The sequence below is a fragment of the Branchiostoma belcheri genome, unplaced genomic scaffold (assembly GCF_001625305.1).
Source record: "Branchiostoma belcheri isolate BF01 breed outbred unplaced genomic scaffold, Haploidv18h27 scaffold16, whole genome shotgun sequence".
Taxonomy (NCBI): Eukaryota; Metazoa; Chordata; class Leptocardii; order Amphioxiformes; family Branchiostomatidae; genus Branchiostoma; species Branchiostoma belcheri.
In genome coordinates this window covers 3,844,322-3,870,097 of record NW_017803046.1, presented here as the reverse complement: position 1 = coordinate 3,870,097, position 25,776 = coordinate 3,844,322, and the positions used below count along the sequence as shown (strand labels likewise).

Below are 25,776 nucleotides of genomic sequence, written 5' to 3'. Positions count from 1 at the left end.
GTGCTAACGATGGCTTTTCAATGTCTTTGCTGCAGATGCTCAGAAGTGACGCACAACGAAAATGGCTTGACGACTGTTGATGACGTTGCTAGGGGTATCTAAGACCATACAATTTCCTGGAGCCGCAGACATATTTACCGAGAGACTTCCAAGTTTGCTGCCTCCTTAAAATAACAATAGGGTCTGGATTCAATACCTTTAGCGAGTACAAATAGATTCTGGTTTGCACTTTCGGAACTCTGAGTAGCAGCACGACTCGGCAGCAATCATGATCCGGAGCATGGGCGGAAGTTTAGAGGCGGAGTTTGAGAAGCAGAAGGCCCAGCGGAGGCGGCAGGAGCACAAGAACATGGAGGACCAGATGAGGAAGAACCGCATCGACAGGGTGTTCCTGGACAAGGAGTACACGCACGTGGAGTGGATGCGCAGGAGAAACCTACACGAGTACGACCTGGCCCAGGAGAAGATCATCGACCAGCTCGCCCGGATCTACGCCAGACAGTGCCAAATCGCCGAGGAGAAACTGGCGAAGAAGGAGGAGGAGGAAAGAAATAAGAGACTACGAATAGAGCAGAAGGCCAACGACAGGACGAAAACGAACACGAAGCGGCCTAAGACCACGGATTCTGGGAGGTCCCGCCGGGCGCAGCTCACGTCACAGTTCTCCCGGACGTCCCTGGGTAGGCCGGCCACCAGCTCGTTCCCAAGGTCCCAGGGGCCCGCCGAGAGGGCGCAGACGCCAATGTCGGAACCGAGGGTATCACACAGGGGCAGTCTAAGCAAGGTTAGTTCAACTATAGTGAGGAAGATACTGGAAGTGACTAATGTATGGATACAGAAGTCTAGAGATCCTATTCTCATTTATTTTGCAGAGGTGACTTTATGCGTTAGACCAAGGAGTGAGTGAGCGAGTGAGTGAGAGAGAGTGCAGAAACACACAGACAGACAAGCCAATACCTCAATCAGTAAAGTAAACATCACAATGTACACAACGTATGACATTTAGAGGAATACTACTAGAACAAGCATTAGAAATGCGTGCATGACAATGAAACAGAGCTAATCGATTTTAAAGGGCAAAAAAAAATGACGAACGACGTTGTTTCCTCTTTCATGCAGGCCATGCCTCCACGAAGCCAGAGCAGAGTCAGCTTTGCCCAGCCGCAGGGTCACCGAACGGCTTGGGGAGACGACGATAGCGACAGGATCTCGGAAATTTCCGACGTGTCGTCCAGCTCCGACGAGACCCGACGCCCGCCGATGAAGGTCGAAGTGCGGTCCCTCGCAACACCTGCGCAAAATGGAGGAAAGAGCGGTAGCGTAGGACCCAGTGTACCTCCGGCAACCACCATTTCTCAACCAAACCCTTTTCAGAAGAAGAGACTGGTCACACCTCCCACTATCCTAGTGTTGCATCAGAAACTAGACCTCTTTGATGCCGGAGGGGACAAAAACCAGAAGAGCAGTATGCACCGGCTGAGTCCTGCGGAACAGGACTTCATACGGAAAAAGTACAGACAAAAACACGAGTGTCTCATGCAGGAAAGACAAAGGCGACTGAAAGCCAGAGCTCAAAGCGCCCCACCGGCTGCTGTAGAAAGGAACAGATTTGGTAGTGTGAGTAAAATAGAAGAGCTAAATCTAAAGAGTTCTTCTGAAAAGCCATGGGTGGAGTACTGGAGGGAGAAACTTCTGAGCTAACTGTACGTAGATAGAACTGTTGTACAGCGCTCTAGTATAACGTTAATGTCGATGTGTATGTAAATGTGTCGTACATTTCATACTGATTAGCCATCATAAATCTTGTATTTTTAACCTTGGAAAGATGTAAGATTTATTAAGAGTGCGCTCATTACTACGTATACAATTAATTGCTGTAACAACTGTTAAACTGTCGGGCAAAGTTTCACGTTTGAGTCTGACTTATCAGTTGATTTCGTGGTTTCTTGAACTTTACATCAGCTTAACTCTGTGTAATTTCAACCTTAGAAATACTTACTGCAGATGCTACAACGGTAAAGATTCATTCCAATATGCTAAGTGCTATATGCGCGCTAGTGCTCTATTTTCAAATAAAGATACCGAGACTGCTGGTTAACTTTTCTGCCTTTGTTTTCGTCCTGTCAGTGAGTAAATGCTAGCAAAACTTAAAAAAGTTTCACGGTTTTATCAATACCTTGATTTAAAGAACAGCCATTGTTAGAGTTTTTGCCATGGACACGGAGAGAACGGAGAAGGTTGTTGGAGCGGGAAACCTTCTCTCCATGCCATGGCAAAAAGTATATCGGCGACAAAGTCGTCCCTCCGCGGCATAACTCGGGTCCCTCACCGAAAAAAATTATGCCGCCGCCCAACAAGTCTGCGAAAGAGGCTAAGAAACATCGTACGAACAAAGGGAAATGGTGCAATGGGGGTTTTGAAAGCACGGTATACGTATCTGTCTCTCTGTAGTATACGTCTATACGATACTAAACTTTATTCCAACACAAATGCACCAGGGTATCTGTCTCTGACTTGAAATCCGGCGTGCCTTCAACGATATTCGGCTTGACGTTAGCTCTATAAACATACAGTTTGGTTATCGTTGGGAAATTAACCCTCTTGGAGTTCTGTATTTTATGTCTGTGGACTGAACACAACGGTCTGGGCGGCTCGAAAAGTTACTGAGAATTGTTTACTTCCGCGCAGAGCATAGTGGGAAATATTCAAGATGGCTGCCTCCATGAAAAAATCGCACGGAATTTCGTCTGCCCCAGTTTTGGCTTTTTCATCACCTTTATGACGTCCTGTGAGTTTGATCTGTAAGTGCGATCGGCTTGAGAGTGCAGATAGTACAACAGATTGAAAATAGATGGCTATTACGTTATGTTCTTATCAGTTGAGCACATAAGCATCAGAAAAACAACAGAGGGGGAGGGGGGCAAACTTACATTTACACATTTACTAGTATGTCACGTTAGGTAGCCCAACAACTTTTTTGTTGCAAAATAACAGCAGAACTTAGTTTAACCGTAGAAGTAGTGTACAACACAGGCTTTCCTGTTTGTTTAGGTAACAGTCCCATAACACACCAGGCCAAATACACCTTATCTACAGTTTTATCTCATCTGCTGGTGGCCACTGGTGAAGATTCAAAGATACAGCAGGAAGGGTTAGGATTAGGTTTTAACCAATCATAGCAGAGGTGTAAAATTGCTTCCTGCTGTTCCACCAATGGGGCCTTATGCTCAAATACTGAGCATTCGACTGGCAGGTCCATCTGATTCTACCAGACCCAGGCTCACAGAGATACTTTGTGTCCAGTGTGCTATATATGGGTTTGGCACCCAGGCTACCAGTGACCAGGACATGATTTCCCCCTTTTTCTCAGTTCTGCATCATAGCTTGTGTAGATCTCCATGATGAAAGTCGTACTGTCCAATGTTGTCAACGGTTGCCGGGTGGGGTCCATCACAGAACTCGGTCGTCATGGCAACAGAGTTCTGGAGTTCCCCGGGTGCCTGTTGTACACTCGGTGTGGAGCAGCGCCACACCTGACGTATGACGTTCTACAGAAGGTGGACGGCCTGCCAACGGGAGCACAGCTGACTCTGCCTACACTGTGAGTATCAGCTAGGTATAACATATGTCACAAAGGTTTATTTTGTGTCTTCCATAAATCTTGAAATGATCATGATGGTATCTATTTTTGCAGTAATCTCTCCACCAAGAGGTCCCGTGTTCAATACCCTGACATGCCCTGAGGTTATGCCCTTGGAAAAGCACTTACTAGTAACATGACTTTCCTCATTTCACTGAGAATGAGTCAGATGAAAATGAGTAAATAGCGTCAGTTAGGGAAGTCCCTTAGAAGTTAGATAGGACGCTAAATGGAGGTCCCGTGTTTGGGAGAGCCACACCCAACACAAGTTTAAGAACCCACCACACCTTTCAATTGTTGTGACTATTGTCTTACCAATATTTCATGTACATTTTGTGTATGTCAGGGCAGAGCAGCATCATGTTGTACAAGACTTTCAACAGGGAATAGGAAAATTCACCGGCATGGAGGTATTAATGTGTTGCATTATACTGCATGTACCATGAAATCATTTGTTGAAATTATGAAGACTACTTCAATGATTAATGTTATGTTGTCTCATAAATTCAAAACAGTAAAATGGAAGTACATGTGCCATATCACTAACTAAAGAACTGAAGTTTAATACATGAAGTGTTGTGTATCCTGTTTGAAAATCTTGCTGCTGTCCTTGTTGTTCTTTCAGGACTTCTTTCAGTACTGCTCTGTGCAAGACCCAGCTGTAAGGGAGGCAACGGGATACAACTTCAACAAGGGGGTGTCAGTGTGGGGGTCAGGGGGGAGGATAAAGGTACATGTCAGTGTATGAATGATGTTGGAATACATACCAGTAGATATACTACTCTAGTACTTAGTAGTATTAAGCTGTGCCACTAGCTTGTCACTTCCCAAGTTGACATTATAAAACATGGATTTTTGTTGTTTCTTTAGCACTTTTTATACAGGATTGAGGAAGATGGCATTGCTAAAGCCTCTGTGCTTGAGGCTCTTCCAAAATCATCACATATGAAATAGTATGTACAGTTTATTTGTAGCCATGGCAGCTCTTGAATCGTGCATGTTTGCTGACATTATATATGCCCTCATCGAGAGGGCATACATGAATTATTGTCACCAAATGCGCTTATTTCCAGAGCTACCCTGGCTAGTGTATTTGCAAACTATATATCCAAAGACGTGCTTTTTCTTTCACACCCCCACATACAGTTAGAGGTAGCAGACTTCATGGCCATACAGAAGGCTTTCTGTCCTGACTGGTACCAGTGTCTGTGTGATGGAGACACCACTTCCCCAGACACCTCCAACAAGAGGCTGCGCAAGTCTGTCGACAGGACCTTAAACTTCTTAGATGAGTGTCTGGAAATCCATCAAAAGTCACAGGTAAATGTCTACATGATCAAATAATGTTATGAATATGTTTCACACTTTCAAACATGTATATGAAATGAATGAAGAAACAGTCCTACTATTGTACGACATGTATGCCACGATTAGCCTGGGAATCAGTCTTGTTAGGGGAATATCTAAGCAAATTATGGAGTGATAGTAGTCAGAACCCTGGAAAATAGGCCATCAGCTTTATCTATTAGAAAGAAGCAAGAAGGAAAGAAGTTTGGTGCCTGACAGCATTATTTGTGTGTATGGAAACTGTAAAGGTTTATGAATTCTTTGCTGTGTTTTACTACTGATCTGCATCTTTTTGTAGGAGTTAAAGGGCTCAGAAATCCTAGGTGTGATAGAAGGTGGAGATCTGTTGGAAGAAAGGCTGAGGTCTGCAAGGGAGACATGTAAAAGACCTGTAGCTGGTAAGAACTAGCTTCTCATGTTTCTTCTTCACCTTGTTCAGGAATTCAAAAGCTATCTATGCACCCTATTATGCTTTTTTATGACAATTTTTTCAACCATTGGATTACACATTCTGTATCTGTTGTATATTTACATTCCTGATGTATGTAAGATGTAAGCTGTTATATTGACATTTTTAGGCTTTGTACTGGATGGTTTCCAGAGCTTTGCCATGGAAAGAGAAACCAGAAAGAATCTTCTGAAAGCTGTTTTGGTAAATACAAATATTGACTGTTATTTGTTTTATCAGTGTTTGAAAACTTGATGAATTGGGTGAAGTGATATATGTAATTCACACAAACTACATTTGTATTTGTGATTTAAAAAAAGTAATAAGGCAACTATATTTCACCACCAACCATAGATGTAGATTGCTATTGTTACCATGATTGGGTCAGCCTTGTTCTATAAAATAGTATATGTCTGTTGTTACATGCTTCTATTTTTGTGAATGCTGCAGGAAGTTTTACCTGAAGACAAACCCAGGATCATTCATGCTGCTAGCAGGCCAGGTATGTTTAAGGCCCTTGTCGGGATCGAGCTGAATACTAGTCAATTCGCTTTGATTGGATCGAAGCCAGATGAAAGCAAATCTACTATTAAGTGTAGTAATCTACTATTTGGCTTGATCCAGAACAATTCTGTCCTAGTGGGAGGAGTAAGATTTTACCAGTCACTTGTGGACATCATCATACAGACTTTAGCAACAGTGTACTAAAATAATAAAATTAATGGACATAGTGACTGCCTGCAATTTGCCGCAAAGACATACATATACGTAGCATACATGTGTACTGTGCAGTCTATTTACAAATTTGGAAAACAAGCACACAAGTTTATGACTAAACAAGAAGAAATGTAAGGTTTCATACCTCCAGGTATAGTATAGTATAGGTGATTGATGATCTGATACTTTTCCATACAGATGAGGTTCTGGAGGCTGTTGAGTGTGGTGTGGACCTCTTTGACAGCTCGTATCCTTTTTGCTGATTTTGGTTAATATTACGAAATGAATGTAAGACACACATGCTTAAGGATCAATAACCTTTCACCTAGTAATCTATTGCACACCATCTCTTATTAATATTGAGTCTTAGAATATTCTCAAACCAATCCAGTACTGCAGACTTTTAAATCACAAAAATTGATACATGTAACATTATCATTTTATTACGAAAGCTATTCCTTAATCCATTGTGTACAGATTTCCCTTCCAGGTTACAGAGAGAGGCTGTGCTCTTGTCTTTCCATTTTCCAAAAGAGCAGCCTCAGATGTTAGTGATGAGACAATGATACACAGTCTGGATGATTCCAGCCAGGAAACCACTGAAAACCAACAGACTCGGGGATTGAACGAAGACACACTGCCACAGAGGACTATGTTTGAGATAGATCTTAATGACAGGGAAAAGTAGTAAGTCAAAATTCAACTTTTTATTTGCAGTGGTATCTAACGTTTTGATGGAGACAGATGTTGACAGCAGTCACTGCAAATGTCATCATTTTTGGAGGAACCATAAATACAGCACTTACTCATGAACTTTTATGGGTACAACGACAACAGTCACTGCAAATGTGGTAATTTTTGGAGAAAAAATAAATACAGCGCTTTAGTACACATAATGAACTTTTCGGGCACACGTAGTTCTATAGATTGCATGCGAGAGGTGTGTCTAAAAGAGATAACTCAGGGTAGGAAAATAGAAGAATGGCTCCTTTGGGTTACCAACTTCATCTTTCAAACCCACACATCTCCTGCAGTGCCTGGGACTTCAGACCAGTTCTGCCAGGCTGTTCCTGCTACTGTTGCCAGAACCACAGCCGAGCATACATCCACCACCTCCTGCAGACTGGGGAACTCCTGGCTAGAGTGCTCCTTATGATGTAAGAATTACTCTTCTCGTTGACTTCGGATATTACCAAAAAATTATTTTCTCATACTGTAATTGTATGTCATTCTTTCCTAGTAGGTCCTACCCTAAAAATATTCTGATTGTTATGATATTACGTACATTTTGTACTTTCCCTGGTAAGCAAGCTGATAAATATGCAGATGTTTACATTCATCTTTTGTTGTTGCTGCAGGCACAACTTCCATCACTATTTTGGCTTCTTCACTGCTATAAGGGAGTCACTACAACAGGGGACATTCCAGGAGCTGAAGGCAACTGTCACTCAAAGTCAAGGGACCAATTGCAAATAGTTGTAGATGTTCCTCACCAACTTCAATGACTTAGTTCTTCAGTGAGTCATGACCAATAAACATGTATTTCATCAATGTTAAAGTCATTAAACAGTAAATGATGTGGTCTCCTTGACTAGTGAATTTGTTACCTCCTACATGGACGAGGCAATGTAACTTATCAATCATGTGATATAAACCATTCCTTAATTTGTTGGCCAGAATAAAATGTATCCACCATTTTGAGAAGACTTGTTTTGTTCAGGAAAATTAATTGTTCAGCTAAGCTTTCTCGAAGAGAAAGAAGATAGGTCTATACTGTCAGCAGTCAACAGCTGATACTGGTATATAATATACCAAGCTGGTGAGGGGGGAGTATAGAAGTCCTGGTAAACTATAATAACTAGAATGGCTAACAGAGTGAGTTTAAATGGGTGTGCAGCAGAGTTAGCCAAGGAAAAGGATAGGTTTAGTCAATGTAAAGGTAAAATGGGCTGGGGTTGGGCTGTCCTGAAAGTGTACTTTAATATGTCTGCTCCTGGGCTCCACAATTGTCAGAAATACCCATTTTGTCACTGGGAATTTCCAGCTCACTGGCAAGAAGATAGTTAACCTGACTTGACAAACATCATTTTAAAAACTGCATATTAAGTAACTTTATTTAGTGCAGACTGAAGCTTATAGCATGTAGAAATTTGTACACTGCAATACATTTCCCAAAAATTTATAAATTCTCAACATGGTACTGAACAACTGTTTCCACAGGTCTGACCTACAAGGTACTGTGTATTCAACTCAAGACTCCTTAGGCAGGCCCATGCTTCTAACTACATTCCAGTTTTATTCTTCACTCTTCCACACCTACTGGAAGAAACAAGTGGTACCTCCCGGGGAGATAAAGCTTTTCCTATGTTGCTATAAGCTATACACAAGTTTTCCTTCTCATTCTAGCATTCTCTGTGCATGTTCATGAACTAACAGTGCAAAAATCCAGTTCATGGAAGGGCAGTGTTGACACATACATACTTGCAGACACTGATCACATGGTGCTAACATGAAATGAATCTTCAACAATGTAGAATATTTGACAAATAGTAGTGCTTGTATCATACATGTCATAACTGGCGCCAACGGAAAGTCAAATCCTCCATCAATTGTACTATCACATACACACGTGGATAAGCAACAGTGGGCGATGAAAATAGACTGCTTACACCAACACTGCAAGTAAGCTGTTACCTTTATACATCATGTACCATATCTTCAACAGTCAAATCCTTGCTTGATCTTTAGGCTAAAGGGGCAATGTAGCCTGTATTTACTTCCACTTCACAGAAGAACTTGAGAGTCCAATAGTCTCTTAAAGATTGCTTCGACAGATTTCTCTTGACACCAATTGTCTGGGAGAGCTTGTGGTTATCGCACTAACACCACGGGTTCTGCAGCCTCTAGAACACCCTATGGTAGACAGGTTGGTGACTTCTCTCTCTCATTTTGTTGCAGCTTAAGCAATTCGGTGATAGGTTCCTTGAAGGACATGAAATCCACTGGAAACTCCACAATGAAAATTTCACATGTAATCAGTCACAGTGAAAACGACACACAATAGTTTCTTACGTTCATAAGAAGAAAGTCTTGAATGCCTGCTTGGACATTCCGAGGCATTTCTCTCTGTTGCAAGACATGCACTTCCCTCCTCCTCAAGGGATGGCATGTCACCCTTTGCTAGCCTCGATATATACTGTATAGTGTAACATCTATCTCTGATACAGGGCAGAGTGTTGGATTTACTTGGAGCCGTCCTTATTATCGCTCCCTTCTTTCATCTTTTCATCAGGTTTGGCAGCTGCATGGGTGTCCTCAGCTCTAGTGCTCCCAGCAGAGGCGGCACCCATGGCATCTGGACTTGGTTTGGCTTTGTCTCCCTTCTCGTCCTGGGTGACAGGTGAGGGAGAAGACTTGGTTGAAGGTTTCCCCTGCTGAAGGAACTTCTGGGCATGCTGCAGCAACTCAGCTCTCTGACGTGCCTGGGCATCCTTTAGCTTCTGCTGGGCTGACGAGGTGCCTGGTGCAGTTTGTCCCTGCTGTTGTCGAGGTTGCTGCTGTTGTTGTTGCTGCTGTTGCCCCTGCTGATGCATCACTGGCATCCCCGTCACAGGCCTCTGCTGCCGCGGGACACTAGTCATGACTCCAGGGATCTGGCTGGGGAGGGGGATGGTCGGGCGCTGGATGGGTGCCGGGTAAGCACTGTGATGCGGAGCTCGCTGCAGCATGGTCTGCTGCATGGCCTGCTGAGGCCGCACCAATCCTGCACTCTGAGCGAGCATGGTTGCCCCCAGCTGAGTGGGGAGCCCTCCCCCTTGGAGCACCTGAAACTTCTGCTGCCCCGTGGGTGGGAAGGCAGCCTGGTGCTGGTACTGCGGCTGCGAGTGCCGCAGGTGGCTCTGCTGCTTCTGGTACTGAGATAACCCGCTCGTTCCAGTCTGCCACGATGGGCTGGTCGTGCTTGGGCGGAACGGACTCGACGTCGGAGTCACGTTCTTCGGCGTGTAGCTCGTAGGCGGCGTAGCGTTCCCTGCGTGGTCCTTCCCGACACCGTACACTTTTGCATTGGCTTCTTGCCGACTGACCTCCGCGGCAATGCTTGGTGCCATGGCCTCCAGTGCCGACTTCAGTCCCTGGTTTTGCTGCTGCTGCACAGAGGGTGGTAATGGAATGTGTAGTTGTTGTGGAGCTGCAGCCGCAGTGCTGGGGTACCCCTGCAGGGAGAACTGGCCCAGCTGTAAGGACGGCTGCTGCAGCTGGGTGGACGGCGACGGCGCTGCAGTGTAGAACGTGTTCTGGGACTGCTGCTGGTTCTGAAGGAAAGAGGTCGGCTGCTGGAGGGTCGCTGGACGAGCTTGCAACACCTGAGAGCTCAGGATGGACGTGTTGGCCGCCAGGCCCTGGTTGGCCTGGGTCGGGTCATACTGCAGGAACACCTGCTGGGAAGGCTGTGCCCCTACTGGCGTCTGGCCGTACTGGAGATTCGATGCCGTGTTCTGAGGGGGCTTAAACGCCGACGCTGACATCAGAGGTCCTCCGCTTCCCGAGATCAGCATGGATCCCTGGGAGAAACTGGTCTGCGACAGCGGCTGCTGGGAACGGAAGCCCTGCATCGCGGTAGACTGGAACATTTCCTGGGCCTGGGACTGGGGCGGCGGGGGCTGCATGCCCTGGCTCATCCCCAGCTGAGTCTGACTGATCCCCAGCTGTGTCTGGTTGATGCCTAACTGTGTCTGGTTCACCCCCAGCTGGATCTGGTTCATGCTCAACTGTGTCTGGAAGGTGGTGTTGAGAAGAGGCTGCAGCTGCTGAGGCTGGGACATGGGGAACTGGTACCCAGTGCCAGGCTGCTGCTGCTGCTGCTGAAGGCTGGCCAGCACCTGGAATACACAAAGACGTCTCAATTACACAATGTCAAAGAGCAGATACATTCAGAAATACACGTATCTTGTTTCAATCTATTTGCATATCATTATTAGCAACTCTTCTTTACGCATTCCTAAGTTAACTTGAAGGAACATTTCTAGTAATGATTAGCTTCATCTCTAAAATACCACATGACACAATCAACATGGGTGGCTTTTTCAGAGGCAACATGTTTACATACTACTGTTAGATTATTATTGGTGATTAATCGTATTCTAGCCACCAACCATAATGAAATGTTTTACTGTGACCAACCTGTGCCTGAGGCAACAGCTGAGTGGTGTCCAGTGCATAGAAGGGTTGAAACTGGCTGGGTTTGGTCACACTGAAGGCCTGCAGACTCTGCATCTGGTCAGCCTGGCTGGAGAACTGGGCCTGGTAGCTCCCACCAGATATGGACGAGGATGAGCTACTGCCTGTAATGTACAAATGGACATAAGCTATTAGGTTTTCTTTTTAACACAGCCGTTATAGACTTTCACCTGCTTATACTTTGAGGCATTTTGCCAATTCTTGCCACTTTACGTTACGCTGATGTAGGCAGCTCTCCAGTACTTCAGTCAGAAGCTCTGAGGAAGGTGTCTGATAGATATTGAAACGTAAGCAGGTGCTAGTCGATAACGATGGTGTAAAAAGAAACTAACACCCTATGCTTTAACAACTAGACAAAACTATTTTCAGAAGAACCAATACTGAAAGCACTGCAAAGTACGACCATAAAACGCTGTTGCGAGGACAAGCTGTGTATTGTCCTCTGGAGAATCACTTACTCATGGATGTTATCTGTAACTGCTGAGGCTTGACTTTAGCCACGTTGGGCTGGTCATTGCTGGGCTTCATGGAGGGCTGCTGGATGGAGCTGGTGGTCACGGCTGATGCCACCGGCATGGACACAATAGGAGACAGGGATCCTGTGGACACATCAACAGTATTTATCTCACCTCAAGTCACCATTCGTGCTAATGAACACGTGTATGAATGTTGTTGAGCATCATGCCTAGCATTGCCCACAATTTGAGACATGAGGTGATCTGATCCTGTTGTGTATTCAGATGAAGAGATGAACACAAACCTGCATTCCCTCCATCAGAGCTAACGTTGCCCACACCCGGGCCCTCGGCAGATACAGTTGAGAAGGTGCTGTAGGTCTTGGTGTCCGTGGTGCCTATGGAAGCCCCGATGGAGGGGCTGGAGGACATGGGCTGGTTGCTTGACGGCGTGACAGAGCTCGGCGAAGGGACACTATGCTCCATAACAGGCGGGAGGTTCTCCCAAGCCTTCCTTCCGAGCTCCATTTTCAAGGTCAGGTCAGCGGTCGCTGGAGAGACTGGGGACTGGATACCGGCAGTCACACCCTTGGTGATGGGGATGGACTGGGGGAGACCAGATTTCGTCTTGTCCACGGGACGGGGGGACCCAGCGTTCAAGAGGGACACGTCTGGTTTGATGTCCAGAGTGGACGCCACACTGGAGGCCAACTCATCACCATCACCACCACCCTGTAAGGGGAACAATTATTCATTAGCAATTTTGCACACTCTGCATATTACCAACAACAAGAGCAACATCCTGTCTTCAGAAATGGTTGAAGATGACTGATCTGGCTTTTCCCCACCACCTGAAAGAGGAACATGCTGCATGCATTATCACTCACATCAACAGACAGAAGAAGTTAGAGGTCGTGATAGAGACTAGAGGAAAGGGTGCAAACAAACCTTTGGAGTGTCTGGTGGGAATTGATCAACAGCACCTTCCGCCTGGTCAGGTGCTTTTACAGAGCCTTCACTCGTAGGTACCTATGCAGCAGTGGAACAAGAGACAGCTGCAGTTTGGTACCCTTGACAGTTAGTTAGCCTTTCTTTGTCCATTTTGAGACTGCATTATTACAATGGGAAAACTGTGCACACTACATTTTACAGTGTTTCAGTGACAGACGTCTACAGATTTAGGAAGTCTGAAAGCAGCAGGAAAGATAGAAAAGCTACAATACACAGAATTATCAGTACCTGTGTGGCATCATCCATGTCGAAGGAAGCTGACTTCTTGGGGAAGCCTTCCTTCCCTTTAGCAGCGCTGTCTGGACCACTGTCACCGGCGCTGTGATTTCTTGCGGTGTCAAAGGACTTAGACCTGGTGCTTGACAGGGACCTGTCCTTTACCCTGTCCTGACGCATGGATCTCTGGGGCTTGGGAGGCTCCAGCGTTGAAGCAGCAGTGCCTTCCTGTCCACCCTTCGAGTGTTTTCCATCCTTCTCAGGAACAGTTTCCCCGATGTGGTTCAACAGGCTTGGGTCCAACCCCAGCTGGGAAGGCTTGTGCTCTTCATTTTCAGGCGAACTTCGCTGGGAAGATGAGAGGGACGAGCCACGAGAGTCGACGCTCAGGTCCACGCCACTGTCGTGCTGGTTCATTTTGGCCTTCTTGTCGGGCGTGCGCTCGGCACCCACGGCCTTGTTCAGCAGGTTCTGAGTGGTGGAAGGTGTGCTGGTGGTAACTGTGGGCGTCTGGCTCGAGATGAGCGGGATTGGGGACTGAGTGTTGATGGATGATATGGGCTTGTCCCAAGCATTCACGGATGGCGGCGGCGGTGGAGTCAACCTCACATCTACAGGGGAAAAGAAGGACAAAAATTACTGTCAAACACAACAAACCATTAGGATGAAACCTACATGTTTTCCATCGTAAATAGTCAGTAATAACAAGCATACATATTGTTGTATCATGTAACACACTCACTTTTATTATTTGCAGCAGGTGCTTCAGTCTTTGTCATGTTGTCTGCTTGGCTTGCATCCCATGTGTCGATCTTCAGGGGTGGTTGTCCATTGGTTGTGGCGGTCGTGCTGTTCATCTGCTTAGCAAACCGAGGAGGCAGTTTCTTCCCTCCTTTGTCGTGCATGTTGTTCTGCCTCGCCTTTTGAAGGGCCTGCGGGGAATGGATATTTGTATTTTCATCTCCATTTGTGTGTTTTAATGTCAACCACATTATGTAACACTTTTGAGACATCGTACATGAAATTGTTAACAAAAGCATTGTACGATTGAGAACAAAATGAGCCATCAGAAAAGGGTGGTAGTTGTGATGTCCTCAAACTAGCAATGCCAGTAGGAATGAAACAACATCATTGGCTCAGAATCAAATAGGACAAATGAACGTCTTTAACACAACACCTGATCTGTATTGTAAAAATGTATCTGGTTTTACCTCTCTGAGCATTTGCTCTTCCTTGCGGCGGCGCTCCTCGTCTGCCAGGGCCTTCTGCTTCTTCTTGGACATGACCTCCGTGAAGCCCTCGTCATTCAGCAGTGCTATAGGGTCCTCGTCTGTCATCTCTGGGACGTCATCAATCACCACAACACCTGCAAACGGAGGAGTACTGTGTCAGAAAACTGCACTTCAACAGTGTAGAACTCAGGTAATGAAATTCAAGATACTGTGATACTGAATAGGTAGAAGATGAGAACAAGCTTGCACAGTGGAGTCAAATAGATCAGAATAGAACAGGGCAACATTATGACAGAACAAATTGCTGATACAGTAAGGGAATTTGTAGGATCCAGTAGTAGTATTTAGTCTTTTATTATCAACAAGATTATTATAGGGACACTTATATGTGCCATAACAGCAAGACCCTATGACACCAAAAAATTAAGAGGGAAAGTTATTACTTACTTGCATAATTGTTGATATCAATCCCTGCCAGTTTGTCCACCTTCTCCTGCTGGGGTTTGGTCTTCCCGTTGATTTCCTTTTTCTTGCTGCGGTTCTGGAGGTCTCGCAGTGCTCCTTGGATGGCCACTGGGTCCGTGGGGATGATCTCATCCACGCGGTAGACTGTGCTGACATTCTTGGTATCTATTGCACTCAATCCAGAGGTACTGTCCATGCGTCTGTTGCTTGCTGGTGGTTTGGAGGGAAGACCTTTTCTGTTAGCACCATTCCCTCCGGAGTTTCCGTCTTTGTTGTCACCACGAGGTCTCCTATCGGGGCGGCCGTTAGGTCCACCGTCTCTTCTGTTTGGGCCGTCACCGGCCCGACGGTTCTGTCGTTCGTTCCCCGGTCGCTGGCTTGAGTAAGTGCGTTTGGCTTGGGGTTCCTTCTTCATCTGTGCAGATGTGGGTTTGGCATCTTTTGAGTCTGGCTTGGTGTCCTTGGTTTTCCTGTCGTTGAAGTCGCTGCTCTCTGATGCTGTCTCCCACTCCTCCACCTCGTCCACTTGGCCTGCTGAGTTCTGCCTCTGTAGAGGTGGCTTACTGGTCACAGCATTGGGGAGACTGTTTACAGAAGCGCTGCCTCTGGGAGGAGGTCTTCCGGCACCCTGACCACGGTTATCGTTTGATCGATATCTGTTGTCTGGACGAGGACCACGCTGGAACCGTGGAGGCCTCTCTGGTCGGGGAGGTCGCCTTCTTTTCTCCCGGTCAGGCCTGTCTCTGAGGGGAGGACCTCTACCATCAGTTTTGCGCGGCATGCTGTTTCTTTGGCGGTCGTTATTAGGGCGGTGGTCATCTTTGCTTTCACCCTCCTCCCTCTTGTTCATGTCAAAGTTTTTGTGTTCTCTGTCATCCCTTTCCTCGTAGTGATTCCTGGGAGGTGCTGCGCTGCCGCCCCGTCCTCTGCTGCCGAATCTGGGCATGCCTCGGCCAGAGCCGCGGACTGGGGCACTCCCACCCCGGCCTCTTCTGGTGGGCTCTCCTCGGGCTCGGAAACCTCTGTCATCCCGTCCTCGCCTGTTGGCATCTCTGGAGAACCCTTTGTTAACTGTGTCTGCGGCTGGGTGTTTGCCTCCCTCCCTCTCAGACTTCTCCTTGTCTCCCTTTTCTTTGTCCCTCGTCAGGTCCTCTTCCGAGGCTTTGGCACTGTGTGAGGATTCGCTGATGGTCTCCGCACTTTCGACATCACTATCAACATCACTCACTTCATCAGGCTTTCTCCTGCGCTGAGGGGCTTCATCGTTATCGGAGCTGCCGCTGGGAGCGTTGTCGTCCAGAGATTTTTCTCGGTTGTTGAATGGCCTGCTGGGTCCTCCACGTCCAGTCCTGTAGTCTCCACGCCCACGACCTTTCCCCCTTACTGTAGGATAGGTGCCCCTGTAGCTGGGACCTCTGGCTCCTCTGCCTCGAGATGATGTCCTATCTCGCTGCGGTCTGTCTCTGGAACGATCTTTGCGCTGCTGGGGAGGTGGACGCTCGGGCCGGTCGTCTCTTCTGCGAGGCCTGTTGTCCTGTTGGAAGTCCTGCCTCGACTCCTCTCTTCTTTGTACAGGTCTGTCTTCAATTCTCTCCGGTTTGTCGTGAGGTCTGTCGGGTTTGGCTGGCAGTTTGTTATCCTTGGACTCCAATTTTTCTTTGTTGTCTTCCTTTGCAGGTTCCTTTGTTGGTTTACTTTCGTCGGTGGTGGATTTCTTCACCACTTCTGCTGTTCTGCTTCTGTTCTCCCAGGCTGACACAGGCTTGGCACTTGGCTCGGTCAATTTTTCAGAGGTTTCTTTCTGCTTGCGATCCTTGCCGGTATCCTTGGGGCCGGATCTGGAACCGTCAGGTTTACTGTCCTTCTTGTCCCGATCGGCAAGTCTTCTGTCTCGAAGTTCAGGCTTGGGGCGCCCAGACCTGTCCCTGTCACGGTAGGCTCTGGGTCTCTCGTACTCCTGCCTCTGCCTGTAGCCTGAGCTTTCTCGGGATGAATCTCTGCTCTTGGCTTGGTCTTTTACTCCGTCTTCCCCGGCAGGTTTAGCAGTATCGGAAAGTGGCATCTTTGGAGGCTCGCTTTTGTGCTTGAGTTCATCAGACTGGCTGGAAGTATTGGACAGAGCTGAGGCCGACCTCTTGAGGGCTCTTCTCTCACTCCGCTGGGGGTCTTCGTTCTGGGGAGCATCCGCAGCAGGCTGGTCATGATGTAACCTCCAGTCCTCTCGCTGGTGGTCTCTTCTCTCCAGACGATCACTCCGCTTCAGTTCCTCGGAACGTTCTGACTCCTCGAACGGGTCCTGCTGGACGGTGGACCTCTTGGGCTCCTCCTGCTGCGGCCTCTCACTGACCTGCGGTAGAGAGGGGCCCCTGCCGTCCCTCTCGTGTTGGTTGGGAGTTGGCCCTCTTTGTTCAGGAGTGCGACGGTCACCATCGTGGCTATCTGACCCAGAACCCATGCTGTCTGTGCGGTCTCGACGCATTATTCTCTTTTGTGGTATAACTGAAAAGAGAAACCTTGACGTCAGCAACTTACAATACACAGTCATCACACATAATGGGTCTCAAAAGATGACACAGGAAGAAGTTGTGAAACGTCACTGAAGTGCAGTTTGGCACTTGCACTGCAAATTGAGTACAAGATAAAGAGAAGACCACCAACCTTGCGGAGGTAAGGGTGCCATGACATGTTGGCCCTCCATGGCTTGCATCCTCTGCTGCATACGAGGGTCCCACTGCGGAGGCATGCCCATGTGAGGGTGGTGTGGCGGCCCCCACAACCGGGGGTCCCGTGGGTCCATCCGAGGGTCGAATGCCATTCCTGGAGCTGGCCCCATGGCATGATGAGGGGGGACTGGTACAGAAGAAGAAAAAGCACTTCATCAACTTTGTCAAAAGGGTTTTGTACAAAAGAAAACTTGTGCAGCAGTTCCAAATCAATGGTTGCCTACAATTTTTTTTTTAAATCACACAGATCAGTCTTTTCTTTCTACTCACACCCATATAAAATATCAGTGACCAAACATCAAAATTAAACAATCATGCATATGCAAAAGCATGTGAAGAAGATAGAGTACCTCCAGGAGCAGCAGCTTGTGGTTGAGGTCTGTTCTCCTGCTGGGGAGGTTGGGATGGCTGCTGCTGCTGTTGTTGCTGATGTTGATGGTGCTGCTGTTGTTGCAGGTACTGTTTCATAAACCGAGGTGGCAGGTTCCTCTGGAACTGCCGAGAGTAGCTGGGATGCTGCCCACCTGGTCCCCGCTCCCCAAATGCCTGCTGTCCACCTGTCATAACAGATAACAAAAGTGCCAATTAACACACTTGAACTTCTTTGTATATCAGAGATAACAATACATTGTGGAATTCAAAATGTGTACAAGAGTAGATGTGCACAGTCAGGATGTAAAACTCACTGGGAGGAATGAAGTTCTCCCTCCCTTTGCCACTGTCACGGCTGCTCTCGCTCTCCGTTCGTGGACGCTTCACGATTGTCTCAGGTCCAGCGTGATAAGGTTCCGGCTTTGTGGGCTCTGCAGGGGGTTTGGGAGATACTGATGCTGCGTTCACAATGTTCTCTTTGTTCTCATCAGCTACCTCCTCTTCCTCTGCGCCCTCCTTCTTCTGTCCCTCCTTTTCCTCTTTCAGGCCCATCTTTGCTTCAAGCTTTTTCAGTTTTTCTGCACAAGCTTTCTTGCGTTCAGCCTCTTCCCGCTTTTCCTCCTCCTCACGCCGCTTGCGAGCTCGCTCGATGGCGGCGGCAACTTCATCGGACACGGGCTTGTTGTGGCGAGCTTTGCGCCCAACTTCCTCCACGTCCTTCTCAAGCTGCTGCTGAGCAGGGGGAACACCTTGAGGGAAGCGCTGAGTGGGGTACGGAGGCTGTGGGTACAAATAGTCTGCATTATTATGACGCCTTGTTTACTGTCAACATTAGCACTAAAATTATTCCAGCATCCCAAGATGTCTACCACTAAGTCCAAACTTTCTATGGTATCTGTTACAGCTTTGTGTACAACAGACAAAAAAAACCCCTAGACCTTCGAACATTTTTTTACTCGACAATTAAGCCATCACTGAAGTTTTGTGTGTGAGGACAGTATTGGAGAATACTCACTCTTTGCTGGCCTGGTTGAGGCACTGGCATTCCCTCTCTGGGGGGCTGAGTTGCCATTCCCTCAGCAGGGGGCACCATGCCTTCTCTGGGGGGCTGCATGCCCTCCCGAGGGGGCCCAGGAGGGGGCATTCTGTACTGGCCATGGAAGGGGTAGGGATAGTAACCAGGTGGAGGAGGTCCACGGTGGTCCCACTGGGCTTGCATGCGGCTCCATGTCTGCAAATATACAGCAAATACGTGTTTCTTCTATCAAAACTCAACAAATCTGAAACTAGTCTTAGTAAGTTGATGGAACTCAGTGACAACACAACAAACTATCACAGAAATGATAATAAAGAACATGGAGATGCATGTGGCCATGCTTACCTGAGGATCCATGCCAGCAGGCATGCGGCCGGCAGGGGGAGGAGGTCCCCTGCCAGACATCTGTTGCTGTGCCCAGGCTTCCTTTGGTGGACCTGGCCTTTCTAAGTCCTGTGGTGACAGACAAGCAAGGTACATTAACTCATTGAATTTTTTTCTCATAATGGCCTTAATGTGCACGACATTGTTTCCCACATTTTTGATATTCTTTAAAACAGAGTGTATATATTTGAATAACTGAGATAGCAGAAATGGGGATTTTCCCTGAATCTCCAACATCATGTACCTTTCCACTTCTGTCAGAGCTCTCAGAGTCTTTTCTCCTGTCCTGTCCTCTGTCTTCCCGTGACCGCTCTCTTGGCCTGTCATCCTGGGACCTGTCATCCCTATGGGGAACACCATTAAAATGTGTCCGTTCATTATGTAGCAATACTTAAGAGCAAACATCAAAGCTGTCAAATTTTCTGAAATATAGAAACATGTTTACCTAAGGGAGTACTTACCAGCCTTCCTTGGAGGACTTCTTGTGGGATGAAGAGCTAGCCTCTGCATCTTCATCATCAGAGAAGACCAGCTTTGCACTGTAGTCCACTTCCTCCTGTGCCCCCGCCCAGCCACCGTCGTCATCGTTATCCAGGGGCTGGTTCAAGTCCGGGACCACCGAGGGGCGAGAGTAACCGTCCTCCCCCTCCGCCGGTGGTCGGCCGGAGTGCTGGGGAGGTCCGCGGGGTCCGTAACGGGCATCAGGGAAGGGATATGGGTACCTGGGGGCTCCCTGCATGCCAGGGAAGTTAGGAGGAAAACCTCCAGGTGGAAAACGGCCATACATCTGAAAAAGGCCATAAAAAAAGCTTAGGACAAAAGCATGAAAAAAGTGCATTTCAAATACTGAAAATAAAAGATTGTCCAGGCACTCTTTGCTAGAAACATGGCTTGTTTGCCAACCACATCAAGTGATTTTGTTTTCTACTACTGGAGTGCACAAGAGTGACATTTTCCTTTAAGATAGAAAATATCTTAAAACATAAAAGATGATACAGTAGCCTACTGCCAGTTGGTACTTACATAAGGTGGCATTGCTCTATACTGGGGATAAGGTGGCATTCCGGGTCCAGGGGGTCCTCCCGGGGGTACACCATTCATCCCCATGCCTGGGCGGCCAGGGGCAGGGGGGCCCCCGGCTGGGGCGGCCCCTCCACCGCCACCTTGGCCAGGGGAGGATGGTGTACCATTTCCTTGGTCCGGATCGGATTTCGGCGGCTGTTCTTTCTGGTTTGAACCACCTCCTGCTCTCCAGCTGCCCTCGTCTAGAATAACAAAAAAACTTTTGGTCAAGACAGGGAAAAAACACCAAAATTGCCATGAGTATTATGACACCATATATTTGAACTAATCTGTGGTTATCATTGACTAAACTATTACTTCTTCAATGTCTGGTGTAACCACAACACAAGTTTTCAAAGATACTGCATGGCAATGATATATTTCCTTTTCATTAGCACTAGGCAACACTGTGAGAAATACTAACTTTGAGGGCGGAGGCTTGGTCCAGGGCCATATTGCTGCTCCTTGGCAGGTTTGCTTTCTTCTTCTTCTTTCCCCAAGGTCGGGAATTCTTTGTTGAAGTACTGGGAATTCTGCGGAAAAGCACCTACAACAGAGAAGGATTTGACATCAGAACACATCATCATTTGCTCGTAACTTCCACTAGTTTTGTACAATAACATTGACTTTGTATGACATTTTATGTTCATAGATGGTAACTTACCTCCTTTCTTCTCTGGTTTTGCACCTGCCTGTTTCCATGTCTGAAAAATAACATGAACAGAATTATCAAGACTAGTCCAATACTATATGTAGTGCTTTACTGCATTCAAGTTTTACTACTATGGAATACTGAAACCAATCTATGCAAAACTTCCATGATAGCATTTCACTATTCCCTCATGTTACAAATTTCTGGACAGGCACTCTATATAGCATCTCTATCTCTCTCTGTGAAGCTGAAGCATTTTGGGTATCTAGGTCTGGATGCTTCACTGATAGTGACAGTCCTCAGAGCCCTACAGATGAAATGCTGTGCGGGAGAGGGACAGCTACCTTCTGTGCTGTGGAAGTTTGCCCCTGTGAGGTTGCCGACGGCTGTGAAGCCTGCGGCGGCTGCTGTTCCGGCTGCTGATTGGCTGCTGAAGAAGTAGTACTGCAGACAACACATAATGACCAACACGTCAGAATCATAACAAATTTACCATAAAAACATCTAAGTTTTAACAAACTTACACAATTTTGGACTGAAATTAAGAAATCATTGTTTCACAATCTATCCACCAGATGCTTTCAGAATGTCCCCTTAATAAAAGAAATATACCTGTCTTTGTCCTTGTCCTTTGAAGCACCCCATCCTGACCCTCCTGCTGGCACAAGGTTCACGTTCGGGTCGTTTCCACTGTTTTCGCTTTTCAAACTAGGAAGGTTTGCCGGTGGGGGCATCCGACGAGCGGTGCCCACCTTGCCAAGACTCTGTAAGCCATGTTTGATTGCTGGAAAAAAAAAGGAGAAACTATTAGCAACTGCTACATGAAGAGGCTCACAAACTTAAGGTTTTATAGCATCTATATAGTCGAACAAAATGATCTGAGCTTGAGAAGTTAACTGTAAGCTGAAATGCCAGAATTTGTAAAGTTTCATTCAAAGCAAGCGGCTGAAGCCTTCACCAGGGAAAATGGGTTAACGTACTTGTTGTCTTTTGTTGCTCTACACTCTTGCCCTTATAAGTGTTGTATAGGTTGAGTTGGGAGTACTTCTTTCCAGTATCCTTCCCCTTGGCGGTGTTCCCCGAGCGCTCGGACATCCTGAATGAAGGTCATCGAGTGGCTGCACTAACGGCACCCTATGAACGTGCCTCTTTCTGCAATCACATGAAACAGATCTGTTAGTCCATTTGTCAAAGGTAACTTACCGTAAGATCAACTCATAAAATATTGTTAGAGGGAAAATACATTATGTATGTAACTCCTGATGTACGCCAGTAGACTAGGGTACACTGGACCCCACAATTAGAGAACAGTCCAGAGGTCACACAAAATTGGCATCATGCCCATCATACTGGTCAATAATGAATCTGTCATTAATATTTACCTAGTATCCATGGGCTGACAGCACAGCCATGACTTTCAATTATGCATTGTAAAGGACAAAAAAGGCTTCATGTCATCCTGCTTTCAAAAACTACCATCAAGATTAAAAATGCTGTGTCACTTCTGCCACTTTAGAAGAAACCTCAGTACACACATCTGTAAGCAGGCTACCATTTCCTGATGTTACATCATCATAGCCTTTCGAGCAATGAATGCAAGTGAACTGGCAACAGTTTCCAAGAAAGTGAAGCCAGTTGTGCCCTGGGGGGTCCATAATTTGTCTAAATGAAGGAGTAGGAAGCAAAGAAAATTTAATGACATGTAATTAAAGAAGAAAGCAGGGAAGGGTGAAAGGCTCTGAGTCTGTAGAATAGCCATTTTGTAAGACCTTTACAACAAGAAAGACCTTGCAGATATAGTTGCCTTGTAACTACATCCTCCTTCGCAGGGCTAAAATCCTCCGGTTCCCTTCCGGTTTTAGCCCTGCTATTTACCGCTGACAGTTTGACTTCTGGTGACGTCACTTATAAATAATTCATGAGCTTGCCTTATTTGGCACAAACCAATCAGATGTCGGGGGGCTTGCCCTAACTCTGTCTTGGCTTTGGCCAGGGCTTTGGCCGCTGCTGAGAAGCCCATATAGCACAGGCTCTTCCCTCCTCCTGTCCGCACACTCAGAAAAACGTCTCTGCCATCAAGCAGCGCCCGTAGCATCGACTGCTGATGCTCACGAAGCCGCTCGACTCTTGCACGGCTCGACTCTTGCACGGCTCGCACGAAACTTCTAGTATCTGTAATAGCCGCCATCTTGGCCTGTCCCAACATGGGAATGTAAGACGTAACCTGATTGGCTAATAGGTTCCCAGCGACCTTTGCGGTTTTTGCGCAAAGCTCGGTGCGCAAATTCTCTGATTGGCTGACAGCAGTTTGGCGGTGACGTCACCAGAAGTCAAACTGTCAGCGGTAAATAGCAGGGCTAAAACCGGAAGGGAACCGGAGGATTTTAGCCCTGCGAAGGAGGATGTGTAACTACAGCTAGTACTGTTCATTCAACCATGTATTGTTTACTGAAAGCAGAACTGGAACCAAGGTGGTCCTTCCATGGACTCAGCTGCATATTCGGCTATGGGATGTAGCAAAATCCATAAATATAAATAAGTAAGAATGATATTCCAAGTTGATGGTCTTAATGAGCCTGACTGACAGTCTACTTCTATATTAGGTGTAAACAAAAGATGGCATATCAGACATGGAATACCAAAAGATCAGAGCAAAAAAATTCATCCTCAAGTGTTCACAAAAATAAGATTACAGATTATTTCCTGGCTGTCTTCTCAATCATTGATGTGTACTTCAAGTGGTTTGACAATTGGATGGAAAGCAAATATCTCAACCCCAGTCTCTATGATTGGACTTTTTCAAAGATGCAAATCGAGTAGGTTTTTACCATTTCCAGTATACTAGTTACATGTAAGGCACATCAGTAATGCTAGCTATGAGTCAAATGATATATACTCAAATCATGCAGCATCATGAAGGGCCTATCTGTCAGGCATCAATGAACAGACTTACATGCATATACCAAGGTCAAATATAGGAATCCATTGTGACCTGCTTGACCTATGATGTGAGGGACTCAAAACCATACTAGTTTCCATCCTGAACCAAACAATCATTTACATGTTCTCTTATTCTTTAAATTTTCCAAAGCGGCTGAAGCTGTTGCCAACTGTCACATGAAATTCAACTAATCTAGTCTGTACTTGTAACATCATGTCAACAGTATTCAAGCTGGAGCAATTATATTAAGCCTCCCTGTAATAATAGACCTGCCAGCTTCATATAGAACAAAGGCTGGTGACAGATCTTTGTCTATTTACAGGGGAGTGAGGTAAATGGGCCTATTGGGGGCACACAATGGATAAATAATGTAGACCCTTCCCAGTGGACCATACCGCTGGGATGTCACCAAAATGTAAATCATCATATGCAACACTCTTTCAATTGGAGTGCTATATGGAGTTATTCATAGGAAACAACTTGTACAATCAGAGGAACACGTGTAAATCATATACATACAGACATGTATATGACTATATTCCCCAATCACTGAAAATCATGATTAGGTATGCAAACAACTGGGTCCACAATTTTCCATCAAACTTCTAAGCAAATGATATTATCATCCAGAATATTCAATAGCATGAATGCAGGCTTATATGGGAAGAAGGAAGAAGTTATCTTAACATTCACTTAAGGTTAATCAAAAATAATATGAGCCAGCTTCAGACCTAGCCCTGTTTGTTCATGCCAATCAATTTGTTATTGTCCTTTCTAGAGAATTGTCCCTTATTGTAGGTCTTTTGAACAGCTGCTGTAAATACTAGTCTATTGATTATGATGGGCAGAAACTATACCGTATGATGAACAAAGGAAACTGCTTATACAACCATTTAATCAAGAATCGGAATACACATCCCGTGTCAAAAAATTGTGACATGTTCTGATATAGCACCCCCCTCCCCATCCCAAGCCATAATATAAATTTTTACACAAATAATTTGCCATAACCAAGTGACGTTAACGTAAATCTGTACGGATTTTGTCACATTATTACTGCGAAAAGTCATATAGCCACAAAATACATCGCTGTTTTTCCGTCTGTCAACGGAAAGAGGCCCGCACGTAGTCAAGGAAAATATTTTTCACAGCGGAGAATGCGACGCGTCCGTCACCTCATAATATTGATACTGTATATTTTTACTACGTGCGTCATTTGGTTAACTGGGAATGGTGATAAGAGCTATTTGTGACAAATGAGTTATGTACTTTGTGGAAAAAGTTTTAGCGACAAAATCTAAAGACCACAACAGGTTCACTTCTGGCTCATTAACTGGAAGCTGATCAGGGCGATTGATCAAGTGACCTCATCGGGAACAGTTGCTTCCTGTCGACAGAACGTTTCCTCTAAGTTCCACAGAGCGACCAGGCAACACACAACCGACTTGTTGCGTTCTTCTTAGTCAACAAATGTCCTATAAAGGCACGTATGCCCAATACTTCGACCTGCACAATCAATCTTTACGATCGGTTCTCCACCCAAGGCCGAAAATCTGACGGCTTTGTGTCGGGAACGATGTCTGGCAAATAACAGATTCTTTGATACAAAATACTTTGAAAAGTCACAAAATATACAGCCTTACCTCGGCCCGTTCTTCTGGGTTTATGTCTGAGAGACAATTTACGGCGAATACCGTCGAATTATCCAAGGATGGCACTGGATTTTCTTTTAGTATTTTCTCTACGTTGGCGAACCAAGATGGCGTCCCAATGAAGGATGCATAAATTATGATAATACAAATTTCGAAGACGTCATAGCATCCCACAATGCATTTCT

The 25,776-nt window shown here is 46.1% G+C and overlaps 3 protein-coding genes across 4 annotated transcripts; 2 read left to right on the top strand and 1 right to left on the bottom strand.

Annotated features, from left to right (window-relative positions):
- The first annotated feature begins 262 nt into the window (after window positions 1–262).
- LOC109465952 lies at window positions 263–1,701 on the top strand. The gene is made up of 2 exons (XM_019763441.1): window positions 263–784; window positions 1,120–1,701. Exons 1-2 carry the CDS (start codon window positions 269–271, stop codon window positions 1,699–1,701), a joined length of 1,098 nt encoding a protein of 365 aa, XP_019619000.1. The 5' UTR covers window positions 263–268.
- Window positions 1,702–2,703: 1,002 nt separating this feature from the next.
- On the top strand, window positions 2,704–7,842 carry LOC109466025 (queuine tRNA-ribosyltransferase accessory subunit 2-like). Of its 2 annotated transcripts, none has more exons than XM_019763550.1 (12): window positions 2,704–2,801; window positions 3,371–3,601; window positions 3,987–4,050; window positions 4,266–4,370; window positions 4,787–4,960; window positions 5,286–5,385; window positions 5,566–5,639; window positions 5,886–5,937; window positions 6,351–6,399; window positions 6,630–6,839; window positions 7,187–7,309; window positions 7,511–7,842. In XM_019763550.1, the coding sequence occupies exons 2-12, from the start codon at window positions 3,399–3,401 to the stop codon at window positions 7,626–7,628; spliced, it is 1,272 nt and encodes a 423-aa protein (XP_019619109.1). In that variant the 5' UTR covers window positions 2,704–2,801; window positions 3,371–3,398; the 3' UTR covers window positions 7,629–7,842. The 2 variants fall into 2 exon arrangements, with proteins under 2 accessions (XP_019619109.1, XP_019619110.1); XM_019763551.1 differs by having other exon boundaries at window positions 2,715–2,788.
- A 396-nt stretch (window positions 7,843–8,238) lies between these two features.
- Window positions 8,239–25,751, bottom strand: LOC109466022 (protein PRRC2C-like). Its single transcript, XM_019763546.1, has 23 exons — window positions 25,583–25,751; window positions 21,979–22,150; window positions 21,611–21,782; window positions 21,343–21,442; window positions 21,011–21,050; window positions 20,771–20,893; window positions 20,308–20,549; window positions 19,746–20,071; window positions 19,529–19,628; window positions 19,246–19,353; window positions 18,880–19,095; window positions 18,179–18,644; window positions 17,843–18,049; window positions 17,428–17,619; window positions 14,752–17,268; window positions 14,284–14,438; window positions 13,815–14,004; window positions 13,085–13,683; window positions 12,794–12,874; window positions 12,151–12,577; window positions 11,849–11,989; window positions 11,334–11,494; window positions 8,239–11,032 (listed from the first exon to the last, which is right to left on the bottom strand). Exons 2-23 carry the CDS (start codon window positions 22,091–22,093, stop codon window positions 9,395–9,397), a joined length of 8,316 nt encoding a protein of 2,771 aa, XP_019619105.1. The 5' UTR covers window positions 22,094–22,150; window positions 25,583–25,751; the 3' UTR covers window positions 8,239–9,394.
- Between the last annotated feature and the right edge of the window lie 25 nt (window positions 25,752–25,776).